This window comes from Haematobia irritans, chromosome 4, assembly GCF_050003625.1.
Source record: "Haematobia irritans isolate KBUSLIRL chromosome 4, ASM5000362v1, whole genome shotgun sequence".
In the NCBI taxonomy this organism is placed as follows: domain Eukaryota; kingdom Metazoa; phylum Arthropoda; class Insecta; order Diptera; family Muscidae; genus Haematobia; species Haematobia irritans.
In genome coordinates, this window is record NC_134400.1 from 26,383,690 (window position 1) to 26,411,531 (window position 27,842).

General features: G+C 33.8%; 1 protein-coding gene across 2 annotated transcripts in view; it reads right to left on the reverse strand.

Moving 5' to 3' along the window:
* Ac76E (adenylate cyclase type 2 Ac76E) overlaps positions 1–27,842 on the reverse strand; it is a 327,480-nt gene that overhangs the window by 72,609 nt on the left and 227,029 nt on the right. For both annotated transcript variants that reach the window (XM_075305180.1, XM_075305179.1), the window contains exons 4-6: positions 27,199–27,332; positions 16,871–17,068; positions 278–400 (exon numbers count right to left, since the gene is read on the reverse strand). In XM_075305180.1, coding sequence (XP_075161295.1) covers positions 278–400; positions 16,871–17,068; positions 27,199–27,332 — 455 coding nt within the window. The remainder of the gene's footprint in view (positions 1–277; positions 401–16,870; positions 17,069–27,198; positions 27,333–27,842) is intronic.

Consider the following 27,842-nt stretch of genomic DNA (forward strand, 5'->3'; position numbering starts at 1 on the left):
GGGTGCATATGCCGTATATATAGTGAAACCTCTTAAACTTGGACACTCTGAAAAAAGCAAAACCGAACATCTTTCAAAAGAAGATAATAGTCGTGAGACGTTTGCTATATTAACACATTAAAATTAACCTGTAATAACTGGACTCCGCCCAAATATGGACAAAAATGATTTGAGTATCCACTTTTGAAAGGTTTCACTGTATATGAATCTTAAATTCAAAACTCCTCTTTCGCTCTTGGTTGAACAAATCAATTTCAAACATTGAACTAATACTTACCACTGGCAAATCCGGTGAATAGTCAGGTGTAATGCATATGCGATATCCAATATGTATGGCCGTCATGAATAGGGCCAAGACCACAGATACTGGCCATGATATTGGCAACATTGTATGGATACCCTGAAGAAAAGGAAGATAGAGAGAAAATTATATCTATAGTTAATAGGGGGATAACAGGATAGCATATGAAAAGGTCGGTGGGCCAGCGTGAGTAAATAGATTCTATTAGTAATTCTAAATAAGTGAACAGTTGTTGGTGTTCTTTCATATGTACGAGTAGTTAGGCGTTATTAGACAATAAGGACATATTTGTCATAGTTTTGTAATTCAGTTACGGGTAAATATTGGTAGCGTTTTAGAAAAATTTATTATTATAGTAGCTAAAAAATTGCATCTTTAATATATACTCCCAAACATATTTAGCTTTAGGCTATATGCACACAAAAGAACAATCAATGGACTTAAAAAAAATTATGTTTAAATTTGAGCTAACAACGTAATTTGTAAATACATTTACGATTTTAGTAATATTTTATTAAATTAGCAACCAATTTTGTTATATCAACAAAAATTTTGTTGAACTTAAAAATTTTCTTTAACAACAATTTATTGTAATTTCAACAAGTATATACGGCCGTAAGTTCGGCCAGGCCGAATCTTATGTACCCTCCACAATGGATTGCATAGAAACTTGTACTAAAGACTGTCATCCACAATCGAATTAATTGGGTTCTGGTTACACTTGCCGATGGCAAGGTATCTTAAAACTTCTTAGCACCGTCTTCTCAATTGTAAGTTAGTCCATACGGGGTATATATTAAACAAAACAATCTTATGTACCCTCCACCATGGATAGCGTAGAAACTTCTACGAAAGACTGTCATCCACAATCGAATTACTTGGGTTGTGGTATCTTAAATCGTTTTCTAAATTGTGAGTTAGTCCATACGTGGTATATATTAGACAAAAAGGGTATGTGTAGGTAAGTCTACAAATAACTACGAAACGATATGGACTTTTGCACGGTACGTAGGGAGCCAGAATTGAAATATGGGGGCTATATACAATTATGAACTTGATATGGACCAATTTTTGTGTGATTGGGGATCAATTTATCTGAGGGCTATATATAACTATAGACCGATATGGACCGAGTTAGGCATGGTTGTTAACGGCCATATACCAAATTTCAACTGACTCGGGTGAAATTTGCTCCTCCAAGTGGCTCCAAAACCAAATATCGGAATCGGTTTATACACGCAAAGAAAAAAAACGTTTGGAAAACGTGTACCGAAAACGTTTTTCTTTTGTTAGAGTTTTTTGAATTGCTTCGAAAATTTTAAACTTTTATCACCAAAAAAATTCGTTTGTTACAAAATTTGTATTTTTCCAATAAAAAAATTTATTTTTGAAACAACGACACAGTCCATTTCGTTTATATCAAACACTGTTCTTTTCTGGCTTTAGGTCTTTTAATAAGACACATTTTACAGTTCAAAATTTAATATAGTACAATGTAATGTTGAACATTTTTTCGGAATCTTCCGAACATATCTGGAATATATGTAAAAAAAAACAAAAAAAAAACTTTGGTCGAAGCAGGGATCGAATCCACGACCCTTGGCATGCAAGTCGGACGTAGCAACCACTGCTCCACGGTGCCAAACTAAATGTTTCTTTCTGTTAAATAAACTTTGTTTATTCGGTTCGTGGGCGCCGCAAGCTATGCTATATAAATATAACTTATATGGAAAATTATCTATTGATGACCATAACAGGTACATAGCTCAGTGGTTAGTGTGTTGACTTACAAAGTGCATGGTCCGCGGTTCGATTCTCCGTCCAGGCGAAAGGTAAAAAAATTTTAAAAATTTATAAAATCGTATAATTTCTTCTACATTGTAGGTATTACAGGAAAAGGTGTTAAGAACTAAAAAACATCGTGGATGTGAGAAAGATGTAAGGGAAAATGCAATTAGCAAGAAAAAATTTTTTTGAGCTAGTCTTTATGAAATTGTTTTTACATCCTGGAAAAGAATAAACGTTTATCACAAAAAGTATATACTTTTCTTCCAAATACACTTCCTTACAGCGAAAAGCAAATGAGAAACGAACATTGTTTGTCTAAAATTTCGTTTGGGAGGAAAGAATTATTTTTTTGCGTGTATGGAGGCTATATATGATTATGGACTGATATGGACCACTTTTGGCATGGTTGTTAAATGTCATATTCTACCACCACGTACCAAATTTCAACCAGATCGGATGAATTTTGCTTCTCCAAAAGGCACCGGAGGTCAAATCTGGGGATCGGTTTATATGGGGGTTATATATAATTATGGACTGATATGAACCAATTCCTGCATGGGTGTTTGAGGCCATATATTAACACCACGTACCAAATATCAACTGAATCAGATGAATTTTGGTCTTCCAAGAGGCTCCGGAGGTCAAATCTGGTGATCGGTTTATGTGAGGGCTATATATAATTATTGGCCAATTTTTGCATGGTCATTAGAGACCATATACTAACACCATGTACCAAATTTCAGCCGAATCGGATGAAATTTGCTTCTCTTAGAGGCTCTGCCAGCCAAATCGGGGGATCGGTTTATGTGAGGGCTATATATAATTATTGACCGATGTGGACCAATTTTGGCATGTTTGTTAGAGACCATATACTAACACCATGTACCAAATTTCAGCCGGATCGGATGAAATTTGCTTCCCTTAGAGGCTCCGAAAGCCAAATCGGGGGATCGGTTTATATGGGGGCTATATATAATTACGGACCGATGTGGACCAATTTTTGCATGGTTGTTAGAGACCATATACTAACACCATGTACCAAATTTCAGCCGAATCGGATGAAATTTGCTTCTCTTAGAGAGTCTGCAAGCCAAATTTGGGGGTCCGTTTATATGGGGGCTATACGTAAAAGTGGGCCGATTTGGCCGATTTGCAATACCATCCGACCTACATCAATAACAACTACTTGTGCCAAGTTTCAAGTCGATAGCTTGTTTCGTTCGGAAGTTAGCGTGATTTCAAAAGACGGACGGACGGACGGACGGACATGCTCAGATCGACTCAGAATTTCACCACGACCCAGAATATATATACTTTATGGGGTCTTAGAGTAATATTTCGATGTGTTACAAACGGAATGGCATAGTTATGTTAATATACCCCCATCCTGTGGTGGAGGGTATGAAAATTGTTTGTGCTGTGCAAATGTGTTATGTTGCACCCTAAGCATATATTTTCTTAAGGCGAAATAAATAATTCCAGGTTCTAAACATTTGATTGCTTGCAGCAAAATTTATAGTCTATATATATAAAATTCAATCTATGTTTGTTTATTTGTTTGTTTGTTTGTATGTACCGAGTTGGCTCCGAAACGGCTGAACCGATTTACTTGAAACTTTCAGAGATCGTAGGGGGCGTTCATGTGGTGAAAATAGGGTACCTCATTTTTTGACACCTGGTCGCGGAGGGGGACCTCCCCTTTGTCGGACTTTTTGAAAATTGGACCAAAGTTGACCGATTTGGTTGAAATTTTCGTTGAAGATTGGGGTTGGCATCTAGACAAAGATCCGCTACTTTTTATTTCGATATTTGTGACGGAGGGGGGCCACTCCTTTGTTCGACTTTTTTTAAAGTACAGTGAAAAAAATAAAATTCTCTAAATTATCTGAGATTTACAGAGAACATGTGGTGAGGTTATGGAATTAATATGGGGTACCCGATGATTTCATATGTGGATGGGGGACCTCCCCCTTGCCCTACTTTTTGAAACTTGGAACAAAATTATGCGATTTGCTTGAAATTTTCATTGAATGTTGGAGTTGGCATGTAGACAAAAATCCGCTACATTATTTTTCGATATTTGGTCGGGGAGGGGGACCACCCCTTTGCCCGATTTTTTTTTTAAGTTCAAACAAAACTAAACTCCCCCGACTGAAATTTTACGGAAAATGGGTTATGAAATTTATATCAGGTTCCTGATTTTTTAATAAAAATAAAAGGGCATAGGGAGACATCCGCTTCTCTTAAGTACATACAGAGAAACAATTAAACTTTACCGAGTTACTTGAAATTTACAGAGGACTGGGGAGAGACCGTAACCTCCGTCAACCGTAATAGTTGATACCTGATTTTGTGATATTTGAATGGAAGAGAGGTCGACCCTTTAGGCTTATAATTTGTTTGACATTTTCTGGGACGTACATCACTTTTCGACATTTGGTCGGGGAGGAGGTCCTCCTCTAAAGCTGCAAAAAAAAAAAGAAAAATTCTTAAGTTTTATTGAAATTAACAAGGGCAGTGGAGGAAGGTTATGAACGAAGAGGCAACCTTCCTTGCCCCACACTTGAAGCAAAGTTTCAAGAATTTTCAGGGAAAGTTAGGGGTGCTATTCACTACGGTGTTTGTCGATATTGTATCGGGGAAGGTGACGTCCCTTTAAAACAATAGAGCAAAATTTAAACATCTCCGATATACTTGAAATTTACATAGTCCGATATCAGGTCGGAGTAGAGTGGAGGTGGGGAGAGGGTTCCCTTTTGTCCGTTTTTTTTTCTTAAATTGAAAGTAGAGGGTTTTCTGTAAATGGGAACTCGGTACATAATTTTATGACATATTTTATGCACAGGCTTCTGCCAGACTTTTTTTTAGTAAAGAACTTAAATTTACGTGAAATTGGCAGCCAACGCATCATTTTCCAACATTTTAACAAATGTTAATGTGTTAAAATTTTTTACTACTTTTGCTTTTTCCGATTTATTGGATGGGAAACAGTAATTCTTTGTATGTTATTATAATATAGTGCTTAATTTTCAGATATGTTGAGGAGAAGGATAGCTTTCCTTGACAAACCACACTTAAAATTCACAAGAAATATAGAAGATGGTCCAACTACTTGAATACAGAACATTATTTAAAACATTTGGAGGAAAGGGTACACCCTCCCCCCGACATTTTTTAAGACGAACCGTTTTACATATGCATATCCGTCGTATTTGTACCTATAAACGAAAAAACCACGTAGTCGAATTTGTTTGAAAGAATTCAAATCTTTTCGAATTTGTTTTCAGCGCGAAAGATGTGGTTCACTAAGTTAACGCAAAATATTCCTACAAATACGCTTTGGAAAGCGCAGCGAAGCGGGCCGGGTTACGCTAGTATATTTATACAAATGAAAACAAATGTTTGTCATTTATTTGAATATTACACCCCAAATATTTATTTATATAAAAAATATGTAAGTCGATAAGCAATCATGAACGTTTACTCAGAAACCTACACTTTTATTTGTTGTAATTAAACTTGAACACTACCCAATAAACACAGGATGAGCGTTTTTCAAATGCAACAACTTTTCAGTTTGAGGGTAAATGTAATTTTCAATATAAATTCAACTTGACTTGAAACAGCTCATCTTCAATACACCTTAAAATTGTTTGCGAATTACATCCAATTTGCCAAAATGTTGACGAAACCTTTGAAAAGGTGTTGAAGATAATATGAGAAAATTTGATAAAATACTATCCTAAAATGCAACGAAAAAACATTTGGTTTTTAATACTTCTTTGTGCAACGAAGTTCGTGGTCAATTGGAGGAAAAAAAAATTGGAAAATTTTAGGCAAATAACTGATTTTACTCCAAATAGTTTATAATAATAGCTAAGTGAAAATAAAAAATGAAATAAAATTTTAAGAAAGTCATTAAATGTATATATCTTTGCCGAAAACTAAAATTATGACCGATGAAAAAATGTTGGACAATTAACTGGAACTGTTTCAAATAGTTTATAATAATTGGTAAGTCAATATGAACAATTAAATCAACATTTTAGAGAAGTCACTAAATTTAAATCTTTTTGCAGAAAATTAAAATCTTTGGATGCTACATTCTTGCAAACATTATGAAGCTGGCCGATGAAAAAATGAATGGCTTATCGACAAGAAAAGTTTCCAGAAAGATTTCAAAGTGCAACCAATAAAAATTGTTAAAAACTTGATATTACTACATATCATTAACTTTTGGATAAAAATGTGCATCACATCGTCAGTTTAATTTACATCCTATTATCAGCTTAAAATGGATATTATGTGAATACCATCTGCTGGAAATCTATGCTAATTTCAAATTGCCCGGGTATTAATTAATTTCAATGCAGTTTTATGACACAAACAGGAAGGAAATCGAATTATCTATGCAAAAGTGTTTACAAATAACGTTTAAGATATTTAAAGTTTTGTTATTTTATTCTTACTTGTTGATATGTTTAATAAGATATTTATTTTTCAATTAGTATTGTAGTGTTGTGTATTATTTATTTTATTTTGACGAAAATCAATAAATTATATAAAATTCATAGAATTTTGGCTTTTACTTTCAATTAAAAGTGGGTATATCATTTATACAATTTTTGGTTGAAAAGTATTTGTAACAATGTTAATTTTTAATTTGACTCGCATCGAAAATTGCTTGAGAAATTATAGAGTAGCGATGCATTTCAATTTGAGGATAACACTTGAGATGTTATTGCTAATACGTCGAATTTTACTGTTGAGGGTAATGTCTGTTTTTTGTTGAGAACGCGATTTTCTCAACAATTTCTCAACTTGAATATTATCCTGTGAAAAATTTTTTTGAATTATTGTTGAAATTTAGCATTTTTCAAACGTTTGTGTTTATTGGGTAATAGATAAAATTATGTTCCATAAACGTGAACGGATGGTAACAAAATGAAACGGAAACGTTCACGAAAAATCAAAACGGAATGTTTACGCTTTCGTCTACGGCCGTTCACGGTTTCATTTTTCTTTGGCCATAAAAAGTCTTAAAATATTCGTTAGACGTTCATAGGGCAACTCCCTCGGTGCTGGAATGCGCTAATGCGACAGGTAGGGCGTATGGTGCAGGCAATCCAGTTCGAGTCACGGTGGCGGATTTTTATCTGTTTATACCCACCACCATAGAATGGCGACGGGGGTATAATAAGTTTGTCATTCCGTTTGTAACACATCGAAATATCGATTTCCGACTATATAAAGTATATATATTCTTGATCAGGGAGAAATTCTAAGACGATATAACGATGTCCGTCTGCTTGTCTGTCTGTTGTAATCACGCTACAGTCTTCAATAATGAAGCAATCGTGCTGAATTTTTGCACAAACTCGTATTTGGTCTGCAGGCAGGTTACGTTCGAAGATGGGCTATATCGGTCCAGGTTTTGATATAGTCTCCAGGTCCAGGTTTTGATATAGTCCCCCCCTCCCGATTTGGGGTCTTGGGCTTATAGAAATCGTAGTTTTTATCCAATTTGGCTGAAATTTGTAATCTAGAGGTATCCTATGACCATAAAGAGGTGTGCCAAAAATGGTAAGTATCGGTCCATATTTTGGTATAGCCCCCATATAGACCGATCTCCCGATTTTACTTCTTGGGCTTATAGAAACCGCAGTTTTTATCCAATTTACCTGAAATTGGAAATCGAGAGGTACTTCAGAACCGTTAAGAGGTGTGCCAAAAAATGGTGAGCATCGGTCCATGTTTTGGTATGGTCCCCATATAAACCGATCTCCCGATTTGGGGTCGTGGGCTTATAGAAACCGTAGTTTTTATCCAATTTGCCTGAAATTGAAAATCTAGAAGTACTTGAGGACCATCAAAAGGTGCGCCGAAAATGGTCCGTATCGTTCCATGTTTTGGTATAGCCCCCATATAGACCGATCTCCCGATTTTACATCTTGGGTTTATAGAATCCGTAGTTTATATACAATTTGCCTGAAATTGGAAATTTATAGGTATTTTAGGACCATAAAGAGGTGTGCCACAAATGGTGAGTATCAGTCCATGTTTTGGTATAGCCCCCATATAGACCGATATCCCGATTTTACTTCTTGGGCTTCTATAATCCAAAATTTTTATCCAATTTGTCTGAAAACGGAAATCTAGAGGTATTTTCGGGCCATAAAGAGGTGTACCGAAAACGGTGAGTATCGGTCCATATTTTAATGTAGCCCCCACAATAACGATCTCCCGATTTAACTCCTTGGGTTTCTAGAAACCGTAGTTTTTATCCGATTTGCCTGAAAATGTAAATATTCTGGTATCTTAGGGTCACAAAAACGTGTATCGGATTAAGTTTTTATCGGTCCATTTGGTAATGCCTCCATATAGACCGATTTCACTTCTTGAGGGTATAGAAGGCGCACTGATCATGAAAATTGCTTGAAACTCAGTGCAAAATTTCCAGATTTTACTTCTCGGGTGAAAATCTACAGATTTAAGATTTCAAATCAATACGTTATTTTAAAATTTTCTTGCACACTTACAAGAGATGTTAATGATTCCTTTAAAACTCAAACAAAATTAGTTCTTATAAATCCAGAATCTGATATAGTCCTCATAGGTGAAATCTTTAAATTTATCTTCGGGAAGTGTCCTCAAGCCCTCCTGAAATTTCAAAGGAAACCCTAATATTTGGTTCATGGTGGTGGGTATTTAAGATTCGGCCCATAATATAATAAATAAATTCGGAACCATTACGTTTTCAAATCATGAACGCTGGTTGTTGTTTCGACAACGCTTGGTGTCATTTTATCGTTGTCAGATTGACACCGTCTGTTCTCCGTTTGTCACCACATGTGTCTCGATTCACTTTCATGAACGGTTCGTTTTGAAATCAGCACGCCGTTCATGATTTTTTCTATGGGTACAGTTTTACATGTTTTTCGTTATCTGTCTCCGTCGCCATCTTTATCTTTTTCTCTATTCTCTCTCGATCTCTCTGACGTTTTTCTCCATTTTCTCTCGCCATTGCCGTATCTAGATATTTTTTAACCTGGGGGGCTATAGCCCCCCTATCTATACTACAGTAACAATATATAAGGGAAAATCACATTCTAGGGGGCTAAGCCCTCCCCCCAGAGGCCTTACTACGCTTATGTCTCTCACTCTCTCTGACGTTTATACGCAAATTCCAAACTGTATGTAATGCCCCAAACATAGTATGTTCAAATATATTATTATATATGTTCCAAACATGTTATACTAGTATATGAACATTTTATGTTTGCACTTAAAAATAATGTGCTAAAAATGTGAGTTCCAAACATGTAATTTTTTCACCAAACCAGTATTTTTCGTCCACGTAGAAGCAACCATAAATCTTTGTGTCACAGTTTACCAGCAAAAAAAAAGTGGATGTGGTTTCACAAACATTTCTTTTTATGTGCTTCCCGGGATCATTCATCAAAAAGACCCAAATTGAATCATCTTAAATACCCCACCAGATCTACTCTAAAAACTATGGAAATTCGACTTAGACAGCGATGGAACATGTGTATAGTCTGACTTGTGGAGATTGGTATCTGGCATTTTATTTTCAACAATTCATTCTAACTAATAGCTAATACCAATTCCTTAATCTTCATGTCCAAAAACGTCGTATTAAAATTTTAATAATATTATTGCGCCATTCAAGCTCAATTGAGTGATAAGAATAATTTTTGTTTGAATTTTAGAGGAAACTTAAACTTCGCGTCAAGCGAAAATCCAATGAAAGAACGTCATTCAAATCAATATCTAAATTCCATTGAATTTTATCCGCATTACTCGAATGAGCGCGGGAGCTCTAATAAAAATTGCGGTGTCTAGAAAGAAGCCAAAGAAGTAAAATCATAGATCGGTCTATATGAGGGCTATACAAGAACTTGGACTTATACACAGCATATACGGAAATGCTATTTGTGGACCTAAAATACTTCCAGATTTTGAATTTCATGCAAATCTGATAAAAATTGCGATTTCTAGAATACCAAGAAGACGACATCGTCATATTGTCTTAGAATTTCTCCCTGAACAGGAATATATATATAAACTTTATATAGTCGGAAATAGATATTTCGATGTGTTACAAACGGAATGACAAATATATTATAGCTCCATCACACTAATAGAAAAAAGTTTCGTTATATTAACGAAATGTGTCGTTAAAAGTCAGCCAAGGAAACAAATTCCATTCGACCCACGTTACTGTTAGGTACAGTGGCAGCCCGTTATTGGGGATCACATTATCACTAAGTGATCCCCAATTGCAAGTTTAGCTCAATAATAGGGGATCTCCTTTTTATAGACGATTCCGAAAGGCGTTTCACATTAGGCTGAAACCACTGAGCTTTACTACGCTCAAAAAGTTTACCCAACATGACTGAGAGGGAAAACACCACCGCTGTAATACTTTTTGGTTTTCGGTCGAAACCGGAATTGAACCCATAAACTTTGGTATGCAAAGCTAACCATTGCACCAAGGTGGCTCCCGTGAATTCACTAAATTTTACATTTGATCTCAACGGTTCTCCCCATTCACCCAATGTGATAAGCATTTGTCGTACCAAACCCCTTTTAAGATGACAATAATTACATAGGAATTTTATTCATACAAACCAACATGTTGTTGTATGACTGACCTTTTTTATCCCTGGACTAGATGATCCAACTAATAGTAATACATCAATAGGGTGACTTAATTGTTTTGCCCTCAAGTCTGAAATCTCATTTGATAAAGCCACAGGGCTTACAATGTTAAGGGTGTGGGAAAGCAGCACCAACTAACAAAAATTACAATGATGCTATATGGTAGACTTGACTATTACAGGCTCCAGGCCATTAGGATACATTTACACTCTATCGCACATCATCACATATCATCAACGACATTCAACGACATCATCTAAGTACACAGCTTGGATATTGGAAGTGTGGATATGAGTTTGATAGTTAAACTCAATTTGCAATACGTAATGTAAAGCGATATGCACGCAACAGTTTTTAAAGGTTATTGCTGCAACCAGGGTTGCCATTTTGGTCCATTTTGGTAAATTTTAAATTTGGACCGATGGTCGGACCAAATGGAATTTGGTTGATTTTAGTCCATTTTCGTCAAATAGGTGATTTTTTAATCATTTTATATACAAATAAAATTTTGCGATAATTTTCTATAAAAATGAATTTTCTATAGAAATAAAAATTTGCGATAATTTTCTATTAAAATAAAATTTTGACAAAATTTTCTATAGAAATAAAATTTTGACCAAAATTTCTATAGAAATAAAAATTTGCGCTAATTTTCTATAAAAATAAAATTTTGACAAAATTTTCTACAGAAATAACATTTTGACAAAAATTTCTATAGAAATAAAATCTCGACAACATTTTCTGTAGAAATAGAATTTTGACAAAATTTTCTATAAAAATAAAATGTTGACAAAATTTTCTATAGAAGTAAAATGGTGATAAAAATTTTCTATAGAAATAAAATGTTGACAAAATTTTCTATAGAAATAAAATTTTGATAAAATCTTCTACAGAAATAACATTTTGATAAAAATTTCTATACTGATAAAAAAGTTTCGTTATATTAACGAAATGTGTCATTAAAAGTGAGCCAATGAAACAAATTCGTTAATACAATGAAATTTTTCGTTATTAGAACGAATTTTCTGTTAATCAACGTAACGTTTCGTACTATTAACGATTTATTTCATTGTATTAATGAAAATTTTTCGTTATATCAATGAACATTTTTTGTTGGCCCAATTTGTATATAGAAATAAAATTTCGACAACATTTTCTGTAGAAATAGAATTTTGACAAAATTTTCTATAACAAGCAAGTAAAGTCTAAAGTCGGGCGGGGCCGACTATATTATACCCTCCACCATTATGTAGCCCAAAATTTGTGTTACCATATCTGATTTATATCTGAAAAGATTTGGAGACAATTTATTGTACTTCTACAAAATCGCTAGAATTAAAAATTAAATACCCACCACCATGAACCAAATATTAGGATTTCCTTTGAAATTTCAGGAAGGCTTGAGGACACTTCCCGAAGATAAATTTAAAGATTTCAACTATGAGGACTATATCAGATTCTGGATTTATAAGAACCACTTTTGTTTGAGTTTTAGACATTAACATCTCTTGTACGTGTGCAAGAAAATTATAAAATAACGTCTTGATTTGAAATCTTAAATCTGTAGAAGTAAAATCTGGAAATTTTACATTGAGTTTCAAGCAATTTTCATGATCAGTGCGCCGTCTACACCCTCAAGAAGTGAAGTCGGTCTATATGGAGGCATTACCAAATGGACCGATAAAAACTTAATCCGATACACGTTTTTGTGAGCCTAAAATACCAGAATATTTACAATTTCAGGCAAAGCAGATAAAAAATACGGTTTCTAGAAACCCAAGGAGTTAAATCGGGAGATCGTTCTTATGGGGGCTATACTAAAATATGGACGGATACTCACCGTTTTCGGCACACCTCTTTATGACCCGAAGATACCTCTAGATTTCCAATTTCAGGCAAATAGGATAAAAACTTCGGATTCTAGAAGTCCAAGAAGTAAAATCGGGAAATCGGTCTATATCGGGGCTATACCAAAATATGGACCGATACTCACCATTTTCGGCACACCTCTTTATGGTCCTAGAATACCTCTAGATTTCCAATTTCAGACAAATTGGATAAAAACTACGGTTTCTATAAGCCCAAGACCCCAAATCGGGAGGTCGTTTTATATGGGGACCATTCCAAAACATGGACCGATACTCACAATTTTTGGCACACGTATTTGTGGTCCTATAATACCTCTAGATTTCCAATTTCAGGTAAATTGAATAAAAACTGCGGTTTCTATAAGCCTAAGGAATAAAATCGGGAGATCGGTCTATATGGGGGCTACCAAAATATGGACCGATACTCACAATTTTTGGCACACGTATTTGTGGTCCTACAATACCTCTAGATTTCCAATTTCAGGTAAATTGAATAAAAACTGTGGTTTCTATAAGCCCAAGAAATAAAATCGGGAGATCGGTCTATATGGGGACTATACCAAAATATGAACCGATACTCACAATTTTTGGCACACGTATTTGTGGTCCTACAATACCTTTAGATTTCCAATTTCAGGTAAATTGAATAAAAACTGCCAAATGGAATTTGGCTGATTTTTGTCCATTTTCGTCATATAGGTGATTTTTAAAAAATTTTATACACAAATAAAATTTTGCGATAATTTTCGATAGATATAAAATTTTGACAAAATTTTCCATAGAAATAACATTTTGACAAACATTTCTATAAAAATAAAATTTCGTCATTTTCTGTAGAAATAGAATTTTGACAGAATTTTCTATAAAAATAAAATGTTAACAAAATTTTCTATAGAAATAAAATGTTGACAAAAATTTTCTACAGAAATAACATTTTGACAAATATTTCTATAGAAATAAAATTTCGACAACATTTTCTGTATAAATAGAATTTTGACAACATTTTCTATAAAAATAAAATGTTGACAAAAATTTCTATAGAAATAAAATGTTGATAAATTTTTCTACAAAAATAACATTTTGACAAAAATTTCTATAGAAATCAATTTTCGACAACATTTTCTGTAGAAATAGAATTTTGACAAAATTTTCTATAGAAATAAAATGTTGATAAAATGTTCTCTAGAAATAAAATTTTGACAAAATTTTCTATAGAAATAAAATGTTGATAAAATTTTCTATAGAAATAAAATTTTGCCAAATTTTCTATAGAAGTAAAATGGTTAACATTTTATTTCTATAGAAATAAAATGTTAACAAAATTTTCTAAAGAAATACAATTTTGACAAAATTTTCTACAGAAATAGCATTTTGACAAAAATTTCTATAAAAATAAAATTTCGACATTTTCTGTAGAAATAGAATTTTGTCAAAATTTTCGATAAAAATAAAATGTTGACAAAATTTTCTATAGAAATAAAATGTTGATAAAATTTTGTATAGAAATAAAATTTTGACAAAATTTTCTATAGAAATAAAATTTTGGCAAAATTTTTATACCCTCCATCATAGGATGGGGGTATATTAACTTTGTCATTCCGTTTGTAACACATCGAAATATTGCTCTAAGACCCCATAAAGTATATATATTCTGGGTCGTGGTGAAATTCTGAGTCGATCTAAGCATGTCCGTCCGTCCGTCCGTCTGTTGAAATCACGCTAACTTCCGAACGAAAAAAGCTATCGACTTGAAACTTGGCACAAGTAGTTGTTATCGATGTAGGTCGGATGGTATTGAAAATGGGCCATATCGGTCCACTTTTACGTATAGCCCCCATATAAAGGGACCCTCAGATTTGGCTTGTGGAGCCTCTAACAGAAGCATATTTCATCCGATCCGGCTGAAATTTGGTACGTGGTGTTGGTATATGGTCTCTAACAATCATGCAAAAATTGGTCCGCATCGGTCCATAATTATATATAGCCCCCATATAAACCGATCCCCAGATTTGGCTTGTGGAGTCTCTAAGAGAAGCATATTTCATCCGATCCGGCTGAAATTTGGTACATGGTGTTGGTATATGGTCTCTAACAATCATGCAAAAATTGGTCCACATCGGTCCATAATTATATATAGCCCCCATATAAACCGATCCCCAGATTTGGCTTGCGTAGCCTCAAAGAGAAGCAAATTTCATCCGATCCGGCTGAAATGTGGTACATGATGTTGGTATATGGTCTCTAACAACCATGCAAAAATTGGTCCACATCGGTCCATAATTATATATAGCCCCCATATAAACCGATCCCCAGATTTGGCTTGTGGAGCCTCTAAGAGAAGCATATATCATCCGATCCGGCTGAAATTTGGTACATGGTGTTGGTATATGGTCTCTAACAATCATGCAAAAAGTGGTCCACATTTGTCCATAATTATATATAGCCCCTATATAAACCGATCTCCACATTTGGCTTGCGAAGCCTCAAAGAGAAGCAAATTGCATCCGATCCGGCTGAAATTTGGTACATGGTATTGGTATATGGTCTCTAGCAACCGTGCAAAAATTGGTCCACATCGGTCCATAATTATATATAGCGCACATATAAACCGATCCCCAGATTTGGGAGCCTCTAAGAGAAGCAAATTTCATCCGATCCGGCTGAAATTTGGTACATGGTATTGGTATATGGTCTCTAGCAACCGTGCAAAAATTGGTCCATATCGGTCCATAATTATATATAGCCCCCATATAAAACGTTCTCCAGATTTGACCTCCGGAGCCTCTTGGAGGAGCACAATTCATCCGATCCGGTTCAAATTAGGAACGTGGTGTTAGTATATGGTCGCTAACAAACATACCAAAATTGGTCCAATCACACAAAAATTGGTCCATATCGGTTCATAATCATGTTTGCCACTGAGCCAAAAATAATCTACCAAAATTTTATTTCTATAGAAAAATTTGTCAAAATTTTATTTCTAGAGAAAATTTTGTTAAAATTTTATTCGGTTCATAATAAAATTTTCATCATTGTCAAAATTTTATTTCTATAGAATATTTTGTTCAAATTTTATTCGGTTCATAATTATGGTTGCCACTCGAGCCAAAAATAATCTACCAAGATTTTATTTTTATAGAAAAATTTGTCAAAAGTTTATTTCTATAGAAAATTTTGTTAAAATTTTATTTCTGTAGACATTTTTGTCAAAATTTTCTTTCTATAGAAAATTTTGTGAAAATTTTTATTTCTATAGAAAATTTTGTGAAAATTTTATTTCTATAGAAAATTTTGTTAAAATTTTATTTCTGTAGAAAATTTTGTCAAAATTTTATGTCTACTTTGTCAAAATGAATTATATACGTATTGGATCGATCTTTTTTTTATTTAATATATACCACGTATGGACTTACATACAATTTAGAAGACGGTGTTAGGAGGTTTTAAGATACCTTGCCATCGGCAAGCGTTACCGCAACTCAAGTAATTCGATTGTGGATGGCAGTGGTTAGAAGAAGTCTCTACGCAATCCATGATGGAGGGTACATAAGCTTCGGCCTGGCCGAACTTACGGCCGTACATACTTGTCTATAGAATAAAAATTTTGACAAAATTTTCTATAGTAGTAAAATTTTGACAAAATTTTCTATAGAAATAATGGTCCAATTTTGGGAAAATGTTGGTCCAAAATAAAAATTCATTGTGGCAACGCTGGCTGCAACATTGATGTCTTCATCATACTTCCGTTTCCTGATATAAAATGTATAAACGGCTTTCACACACTTTCGCACACATACATACTCCGATATGTGAGCTATCAACAGCAACTGTTGTAAGAGAACCCACATTCATAAGCATAGAGTGCAATTGGGAGAGAGAGAGAAAACGCAATGTGATGAGATGAGAAAAAATCATATATGCGAGAATCCAAAGAGAAACCCATAATTTAATTCTGCTAAAATTTTTGCAAAACCCTTAAGAAGAAATTGTAATGAGTGAGAGATACTTTAAGGGAGAGAGAGAGAGATAGATAGATCATATTTGAGGTGATCACATTGCTTCACTGCGTGTACATATTTAACAAAATTGATATGTCGCAACGTCAATTAAATTGTCCTGTGTATCAATAGAATCCCTTATGGGAAACTAAACATCTGCTCAGAAAACTTTAAATAAATCTCAAACTTACATTCTATTGTTTACATGCCACCATCGTTCATGGGATACTTACCAAGAATACTGCAAATAATGGTAATGGCGCCAACTCTTCACCCGTTATTGCTGCAATCGTTCCCAATGAAAATGTGGTTACGATGGCAAAAGCTAATGCAGCTGCCGGTGAACTCAATACAGCCGGGAATTGTAGTGCTGTTAATATGCTGGCCGATATTAATGCTGCCGTTGCCAATAATAACGTTTGCAATAATTGCTGTAATTAGATGGAAGGAGAAAAAAATGATTTGAGAATTTGAATCACATTAAGTGACTGCATGCATGAGAGAATGTAACACGTTGCTCAGCACAGTGGCATGTTATGGAATAGTGAAAATGTAAATGTAATTTTTTAAAATTGACTTTTATTGTTATATTCGACAAAGGAATTAACTTTTAGTATTGTGTGCGAATTTCGACGACATTCCACTGTATTCAATATCGAATGTAAAGTTATTATACGTTTTTAATTATATTGCATTTATTGATTTAATTTTTCTTTTAATTATTGTAGTATTCATTAATTGCAATGTCGATATCTATTTAAATATCGTATTTAATGGGTGGTTGGCGAGGCTAGAAATTCTCTCGGGAAGAAATGAAAAAAGTTGGTGTGAATAATAAAATTATACGTATTTATTTCTTGAACATTAATAATTTAATGAGAAAATATTCAAAAATTATACTTAGATGAGTAAATACAAGATCTCGTTTGGGAGTTGATGTCGCGAAATGGCTAAAATATTTTCCTTTAGAATACGCATACGAATTCCGCCGTTTTGAGTTACGTTTTTTTGGTAACAGTATTTTCATAACTCTGCCTGTTTATGTAGCGGGAGCTAGTGCTATTTGGATATCGGCTAATTGACTTTTGATTTTGGGCAAAATCGACATTTAACGAAAAAGTCATAAAGTTGATATTGCATTAAAAGGGGGAATATGATGCAAACATTCCCACAAAAAAAAAAAAAAAAAAAACAAAAAACAATTAGACCTTTTCTCAAGGATTTTGTTATTGTTTCCTAGCCAAAGATGCGGCTTCTTTAAAATAAATACAGTTAGCGACCTGTCTTGCTTTAAATTTAGGATCAATAAAATTAAAATTAGGATACAGATCTCATTTATAGAATTTCCATTTCCTTTTTGCTGTATATCAATAAAGCTGTTCATGTACAAAAAAAAAAACTTTAAACCAAGGATGCTAAATCCTCGAAATAGGTCTTATCCTATATTTGAAGCGTTTTTATCTTAAATCTAAAGATTTAATATGTCAGTTAATTTAATTTTTCTTTATATCAAAAATGTGTTGGTTTACTTTAAAGAAAATTTGAAATTTAATTAATTAAGACATGCGACTTTATCGGAGGGACTCAAATTTTTCAAAAGTTGTGTCCTAAATTTAATAAAAACAAGTAAGGAAAGTCTAAAGTCGGGCGGGGCCGACTATATTATACCCTACGCCACTTTGTAGATCTAAATTTTCGATACCATATCACATCCGTCAAATGTGTTGGGGGCTATATATATAAAGGTTTGTCCCAAATACATACACATAAATATCACTCCATCTGGACAGAATTTGATAGACTTCTACAAAATCTATAGACTCAAAATTTAAGTCGGCTAATGCACTATCTAAATCTGAACTGATTTCAACCAAATTTGGCACGCATAGCTACAATGCTAATTCTACTCCCTGTGAAAAATTTCAATTAAATCGGAGCAAAAAATTGGCATCTGTGATCATATGAGTATAAATCGGGCGAAAGCTATATATGGGAGATATATCTAAATCTGAACCGATTTCAACGAAATTTGGCACGCATAGCTACAATACTAATTTTTCTCCCTGTGCAAAATTTCAACTAAATCGGAGTTAAAAATTGGCCTCTGCGGTCATATGAGTGTAAATCGGGCGAAAGCTATATATGGGAGCTATATCTAAATCTGAACCGATTTCAACGCATAGCTACAATGCTAATTCTACTCCCTGTGCTAAATTTCAACCAAATTGGGCCAAAACTCTGGCTATTAGAACCATATTAGTCCATATCGGGCGAAAGATATATATGGGAGCTATATCTAAATCTGAACCGATTTCAATCAAATTTTACACACTTAACTGCACTACTAATTGTACTCCTAGTGCAAAATTTCAAACAAATTGGGCCAAAACTCTGGCTTCTAGGACCATATTAGTCCATATCGGGCGAAAGATATATATGGGAGCTATATCTAAATCTGAACCGATTTTAATCAAATTTTGTACACTTGACTACTAATGGTACTCCTAGTGCAAAATTTCAATCAAATTCGTCCACAAATCTGGCTTCCGGGGCCATATAAGTCCATATCGGGCGAAAGATATATATGGGAGCTATATCTAAATCTGAACCGATTTCAATCAAATTTTACACACTTAACTGCACTACTAATTGTACTCCTAGTGCAAAATTTCAAACAAATTGGGCCAAAACTCTGGCTTCTAGGACCATATTAGTCCATATCGGGCGAAAGATATATATGGGAGCTATATGTAAATCTGAATCGATTTCAACCAAATTTGGCACGCATAGCTATAATGATAAATCTACTCCCTGTGCAAAATTTCCACCAAATTGGGCCAAAACTCTGGCTTTTAGGACCATATTAGTCTATATCGGGCGAAAGATATATATGGGAGCTATATCTAAATCTGAACCGATTTTAATCAAATTTTGTACACTTGACTACTAATTGTACTCCTAGTGCAAAATTTCAACCAAATTCGTCCACAAATCTGGCTTCCGGGGCCATATAAGTCCATATCGGGCGAAAGATATATATGGGAGCTATATCTAAATCTGAACCGATTTCAATCAAATTTTACACACTTAACTGCACTACTAATTGTACTCCTAGTGCAAAATTTCAAACAAATTGGGCCAAAACTCTGGCTTCTAGGACCATATTAGTCCATATCGGGCGAAAGATATATATGGGAGCTATATGTAAATCTGAATCGATTTCAACCAAATTTGGCACGCATAGCTATAATGATAAATCTACTCCCTGTGCAAAATTTCAACCAAATTGGGCCAAAACTCTGGCTTTTAGGACCATATTAGTCCATATCGGGCGAAAGATATATATGGGAGCTATATCTAAATCTGAACCGATTTTAATCAAATTTTGTACACTTGACTACTAATTGTACTCCTAGTGCAAAATTTCAACCAAATTCGTCCACAAATCTGGCTTCCGGGGCCATATAAGTCCATATCGGGCGAAAGATATATATGGGAGCTATATCTAAATCTGAACCGATTTCTTCCAAAATCAATAGGGTTCTATTCTGACCCAAATTAGGAATATGTGCCAAACTTGAAGGCGATTGGACTTAAATTGTGACCTAGGCTTTGATCACAAAAATGTGTTCACAGACAGACGGACGGACGGACAGACGGACATGGTTATATCGACTCAGGAACCCACCCTGAGCATTATTGCCAAAGACACCATGTGTCTATCTCGTCTCCTTCTGGGTGTTACAAACGTATGCACTAACTTATAATACCATGTTCCACAGTGTGGCGCAGGGTATAAATATGGGAAACATTTAAATCTGAAGCAATTTTAAGGAAACTTCGCAAAAGTTTATTTATGATTTATCGCTCGATATATATGTATTACAAGTTTAGGAAACTTATAATGATAAATCTACTCCCTGTGCAAAATTTCAACCAAATTGGGCCAAAACTCTGGCTTTTAGGACCATATTAGTCCATATCGGGCGAAAGATATATATGGGAGCTATATCTAAATCTGAACCGATTTCAATCAAATTTTGCACACTTGACTATACTACTAATTGTACTCCTAGTGCAAAATTTCAACCAAATTCGGTCAAAAATCTGGCTTCTGGGGCCATATAAGTCCATATCGGGCGAAAGATATATATGGGAGCTATATCTAAATCTGAACCGATTTCAATAAAATTTGGCACACTTGACTATACGACTAAGGGCGTTTTCGATTCGCAAAAAATATGTTGCCTTGGTGTTACACTACTTTTCCCCTAATTGACATTTCGCCCAAATGATAGTGTAATTCTAAAGTTATTGTTAATTTATAATATTGTGAGGTATAAAGGATCCAAAATCTATGACAGTGTCCTTGATATGTTGCAATCAATTTCGAGAATGTTGCACCTTTTTTCCCAATCGAAATCGCCATAAGTGTTATGTTTGTACAAAATGTCAAGCAAATCGGTTTAAAACTCTGGCTGCTGGGTCCATATTAGTGCATATCGGGCGAAAGATATATATGGCAGCTATATCTAAATCTGAACCGATTTCTTCTAAAATCAATAGGGTTCTATTCTGATCCAAATTAGGAACATGTGGCAAATTTGAAGGCGATTGGACTTAAATTGCGACCTAGACTTTGATCACAAAAATGTGTTCACAGACAGACGGACGGACGGACGGACAGACGGACATGGTTATATCGACTCAGGGACCCACCCTGAGCATTATTGCCAAAGATACCATGTGTCTATCTCGTCTCCTTCTGGGTGTTACAAACATATGCACTAACTTATAATACCCTGTTCCACAGTGTGGCGCAGGGTATAAAAATGTAAAGCAAAGATTATAAACTTTATTTTAATTAAAATGTCATTATTTTAAAGAAATTTGTCCTGAAGTTTTTGTAAATGGCTCATCCTAATTATTTATGCCAAACAGGAATGTATGCCAAACAGGAATGTATTTTGAAGATTTTACAAAACTCGTTAGGTCGAAAAGTTGACTTTGTAAAAATTTGAAAAATTCGACTTTAAAATTTTTCGAATTGTTCCAAAAATGGAAAAATTGTCGGCGGGTCGAAAAGACGATTTTTAACTGTTTCGAATTGCTCAAAATCGGTTTTGTCGATTTTTAAAATGTTCGAATTGTTCTAAATTTGGAAAAATCGAAATGAACCCAGCAGGGAAGAATGTTTTTAATAATTCTAGATAATTTAGGTTAACCCTTTGACTACCGATGTCTACTAAGGCGTACATTCGAAAACGACATCAAACTCTATTCCCCCAGTTAGTTTTGATAAATTTTTCGATGTTATTTTAAAGTATAGGTTTTAATCTAAATAAGCTATAAATATTCTCCATATTGGTGAGCACTAAAATATATTCATAGGACAATTTTACGCAAAGTTGAAGCCTTTATGGCATGCACAGTTTTACACTTCAAAGGGAATCAGGATACTGCTCGCGAAGACTTTTCTTTTGCCCACCTTGCACTTTATGCTTGTGAAATCCTCGCTAATTGTGACTCGGTCAGCCATCGTAAATTGAATATAGCTTTTAATAGTGTCCTAAGATATGTTTATAGTTTGCAGAGATATGAGACCATGTTTCAAATGTTCGGGAGAGTCTTTATCATGTAAGACTTGACAACATGCTGAACATAAGAGCTCTTATTTTACTGCATAAGGTTGTTTATAAGCAGGAACCCCATAGCCTGTTTTAGAAACTGCGATTTGCGCAGTCGAATAGAGAATAGTACCATTTAGGCGATGTAGCCTTGTGTCACAATGGCAATTTTTTATTCATTCGGTACCTCTATGGAACACACTCCCACACACCCTACAACACAACAGTAACTCCTTAAATTTTAAAACCAATCTTTTTATTTTTTTTCCAAAATTCCAATCAATCTTAGTTTTGATGTCTTGATTTAGTCCTTATATGTTGATGAAAATTTTTATAGTTAATGTTTAAAATTTTATATTATATAAATTTAAATATTATCATTTTTATTACTATCCTAATTTTATAACTCTTTTCTTATCATCTATTATATTTACATGTATACAATATTCACCGGAAAATTGTATTTATGAGAATCCTGCACTTTAATTATAAGACCTCGTTTTGTTGTACATGTTAACATCAAATAAATAAATAAATATTTTTATATTTATATAATATATTTTATTTAACAATAAACGAAAAATACGAAATTTGAAGACCATTTTTATACTGTATGTCTCTAGTAAATGGATATTCAGACAAGACCTATAGTCGATATTTTTCCGGATTCTTTTTTGTATTTTTTATTTATACCCTCCACCATAGGATGGGGGCTATATTAACTTTGCCATTCCGTTTGTAACACATCGAAATATTGCTAAGACCCCATAAAGTATATATATTCTGGGTCGTGGTGAAATTCTGTGTCGATCTAAGCATGTCCGTCCGTCCGTCTATTCAACTCACGCTAACTTCCGAACGAAACAAGCTATCGACTTGAAACTTGGCACATGTTATTGATGTAGGTCGGATGGTATTGCAAATGGGCCATATCGGTCCACTTTTACGTATAGCCCCCATATAAACGGACCCCAGATTTGGCTTGCGGAGCCTATAAGAGTAGCATATTTCATCCGATCTGGCTGAAATTTGGTACATGGTGTAAGTATGCAAAAATTTTTCCATATCGGTCCATAATTATATATAGCCCCCATATAAACCGATCCCCAGATTTGGTTTGCGGATCCTCTAAGAGCAGCACATTTCATCCGATCCGTCTGAAATTTGGTGCATGGTATTAGTATATGGTCTCTAACAACCATGCAAAAATTGGTTCATATCGGTCCATAATTATATATAGCCCCCATATAAACCGATCCCCAGATTTGATCTCCGGAGCCTCTTGGAGAAGCAAAAATCATCCGATCCGGTAGAAATTTGGTACGTGGTGTTAGTATATGGTCTCTAACAACCATGCAAAAATGGGTTCATATCGGTCTATAATTATATATAGCCCCCATATAAACCGATCCCCAGATTTGGTTTGCGGATCCTCTAAGAGCAGCATATTTCATCCGATCCGGCTGAAATTTGGTACATAATATTAGTATATGGTCTCTAACAACCATGCAAAAATTCGTCCATATCGGTCCATAAATTTATATAGCCCCCATATAAACCGATCCCCAGATTTGACCTCCGGAGCCTCTTGCAGGAGCAAAATTTATCCGATCCGGTTGATCGGACAACCATGCAAGAGTTGGTCCATATCGGTCCATAATTATATATAGCCCCCATATAAACCGATCCCCAGATTTGTCCTCCGCAGCCTCTTGGAAGAGCAAAATTTATCCGATCCGGTTGAAATTTGAAACGTGGTGTTAGTATATGCACTGAAAAAATATTTACGTGATATTAAAGATTACGAAACCTAAATTTTAGGATGCGCAATTTACACACTATTAAGGACAAATTTCTTTAAAATAATGAAATTTTAATTAAAAGAAAGTTTTTAATCTTTGCTTAAAAAATTTTTTCATTAAATTTAGGACACACATTTTGTAAATTTTCGTCCCTTCTCTAAGGTCGCATGTCTTTGAACTAAGGCAATTTTTCCTTAAAGTACAGAAACACATTTTTGATTTGAAGAAATTGTCCTTAAATTAGCTGAAATATTGAATCTTTAGATTTAAGATAAAAGCGCTTCAAATATATGCTAAGACTTATTTTGAGGATTTAGCATCTTTGGTTTAAAGTTATTTTGGAATCAAGAAAATATTTTTTACTTCGAAATATCCGTCATAATTTGGATTTTTTAAACTGCCATTTGTTTGTACATGAATAGCTTTTTTAATATACCGGAATAATAGAATGAAAATTCAATAAATGGGATCTGTATCTTAATATTAATTTATTTAAAGCCAGATAGGTTGCAAAAAAATTTCCTTATTTTAAAGAACTCGCATCTTTGGCTCGGAATCAATACCAAAATCCTTATAGGAAGGTCAAAATCTTTGGATCCAAGTAAACTGTTTTTTGAGTGTGGTATTTAACAAACACACAAGAATTGGTCCATATCGGTGTATAATTATGTGTAGCCCCCATATAAACCGATCCCCAGTTTGGTTTGCGGATCCTCTAAGAGCAGCACATTTCATCCGATCCGGCTGAAATTTGGTACATGGTATTAGTATATGGTCCCTAACAATCATACAAAAATTGGTCCATATCGGTCCATAATTATATATAGCCCCCATATAAACCGTTCCCCAGATTTGATCTCCGGAGCCTCTTGGAGAAGCAAAAATCATCCGATCCGGTTGAAATTTGCAACGTGGTGTTAGTATATGGCCGCTAATAACCATGCCAAAATTGGTCCATATACGAGTAGGTCTATAGTTATATATAGCCGATCCCCAATCACACAAAAATTGTGGTGTTAGTATATGGTTTTCACTCGAACCAAAAATAATCTACCAAAATTTTATTTCTATTGAATATTTTGTCAAAATTTTATTTCTATAGAAAATGTTGTTAAAAATTTAAATCTGTAGAGAATGTTGACAAAATTTTAATTCTATTGAAAATGTTGTTAAAAATTTAAATCTGTAGAGAATGTTGACAAAATTTTAATTCTATTGAAAATTTTGTCAAAATTTTAATTCTATTGAAAATTTTGTCAAAATTTTAATTCTATTGGAAATTTTGTCAAAATTTTATTTCTATAGAAAATTTTGTCAAAATGTTGTTTCTATAGAAAATGTTGTCAAAATTTTATTTCTATAGAAAATTTTGACAAAATTTTATTTCTATAGAAAATTTTGACAAAATTTTATTTCTATAGAAAATTTTCTCCAAATTTTACTTCTATAGAAAATGTTGTAAAAATTATATTTATCAAAATTTTATTTCTATAGAAAATTTTGTCAAACTTAATTATATACTTATTTAATCGGACTTTTTTAGTTTAATATATACCACATATGGACTACCTTGCAATTTAGAAGACGGTGTTAGGAAGTTTTAAGATATCTTGCCATCGGCAAGTGTTACCGCAACCCAAGTAATTCGATTGTGGATGACAGTCTGCAGTAGAAGTTTCTACGCAATCCACTGTGGAGGGTACATAAGCATCGGCCTGGCCGTATATACTTCTTTTTATTTTAATTGAGTTTTAAAAAATATTCAATTAAAAATTTAATTGATTCTACAAATTTTTTAATCGAAACAAAATCAATCACAAAATTTAATTGTGTCGATTATATTTTTAGTTGTATCAATTTTTTAATTGATACTATCATTTCTGTGATTGAAGACATTTCAATTAAAAAGTTAATTGGAGCAATTAATTTGGTGATTGAATCAGAATTTTGGTTTTGTGTGTACAAACAAATGCCAGCGAAACAATAACAGATACTTCAAAGTGCTGAGGAGGAGGGGGGATTTCAAAGCAGAAAAGTGGATCAACGCAAAGTGTACTGTTGTTGTTATTGTGAAGTACCCCTGTAGAGAACGAGTGGACTGTATGAGCGTGGTTTGGTTGCTTATTCCTCAGAGCAATGAGAAATAATCAACGAATATCGTTGCGGAAGTAAAACCAACCGGAAAGAGATGAAATAATAACACATGGGAGTTTTAGTTTCAAATGTAAATTTATAATGCTTATTGAAAATAGGAAAGAAATGAGAAGAGAGATATGTATATGTAATAATGCTCACCGTTTGAAAGTTGGATGAAAAGTGGTTACAAAAGAAAGCGTCTTAAACCGATGATAGCTTAATGTACTAAATTCAATTAGGAAAAATTCACAATAGATTTTTATCGATAATAATTCAGTAAGATTTTACTAAAAGTTATTGCCAATAATTCACATTTATAATTCAAAGCAAGACAGAGAGTACATTTTAATCCATAATTCATTATTTCAAAAATGCAATTCATTAATATGCAAGTGATAAAATTCATTTATAATATAATTTGGACCAACGTGAAGTTTGTCCACAAAGCAAAAAATATTTTCTAGACTTTAAACCAAAGATGCAAAATCCTCAAAATATGTATTAACCTATTTTTGAAGCTTTTTATCTTTTATTCAAAGATTCAGTTTTTCATTTCAATTGTTTTCTTTACTTTAAGGATATTTTGCCCAACTACAAAGACATACGACTTTTACGGAGGGATACAAATTTCCAAGATTCGTGTCCTAGAAATTTAATTAAACTTTCTTTTAATTAAATTTCATTAATTCAAAGAAATTTGTTATTAATATTCCGTGTCCTACGTTTAAGGTTGCATAATCTTGCATATTAGGTCAATGGTTTTTTGTTCAGTGAATGTCCCAACGTCGATTTTTCAATTTTTCAAGTTTTCGTTAAAAGTCGATTTAAGTCAATTTTACCAAGGCATACGAAAAAAAGTCGATTTTCACAATTTTTTTTTGCATTCCTAGATTACATACATTTATATATGTATACCTTTATCGATGATGCAATTTCGATTTAGAATCAATGTTTATGGGATGTTTTTGAAAGTACAGCAAAATGTAGTTTACTTACCTGTTGGTAAATAATTCCAATTATAATTGATACCAAACATGCTGCCAGAGATATCCATAAACCGGAGCGAAATAGGGATTTACGTAAACGTTGTCTGTAACGTGTATACAAGTCATCCAAGTGGATATTTTCGGCTGTAAATAAAAGACCGAAAGGATATATAAATTAGTGAAATGGTAAATTGGTATTTAAAAGTTACCACGATATTTTAAAGAATATGTGTAAAGCAAAATATATTACATTGGCTGGCCATGGAATGTATGACAATGATTTATGCATCCGTTCCATTGTAGTGTCTTTATGAACGATGTTCAGATCTGTATGCATTGAAAACAAGTATATACGGCCGTAAGTTCGGCCAGGCCGAATCTTATGTACCCTTCACCATGGATTGCGTAGAAACTTCTACGAAAGACTGTCATCCACAATCGAATTACTTGGGTTGTGGTATCTTCAAATTTCTTAACATCGTTTTCTAAATTGTGAGTTAGTCCATACGTGGTATATATTAGACAAAAAAGTTATGTATATAAAGGGTGATTCTTTTGAGGTTAGGATTTTCATGCATTAGTATTTGACAGATCACGTGGGATTTCAGACATGGTGTCAAAGAGAAAGATGCTCAGTATGCTTTGACATTTCAT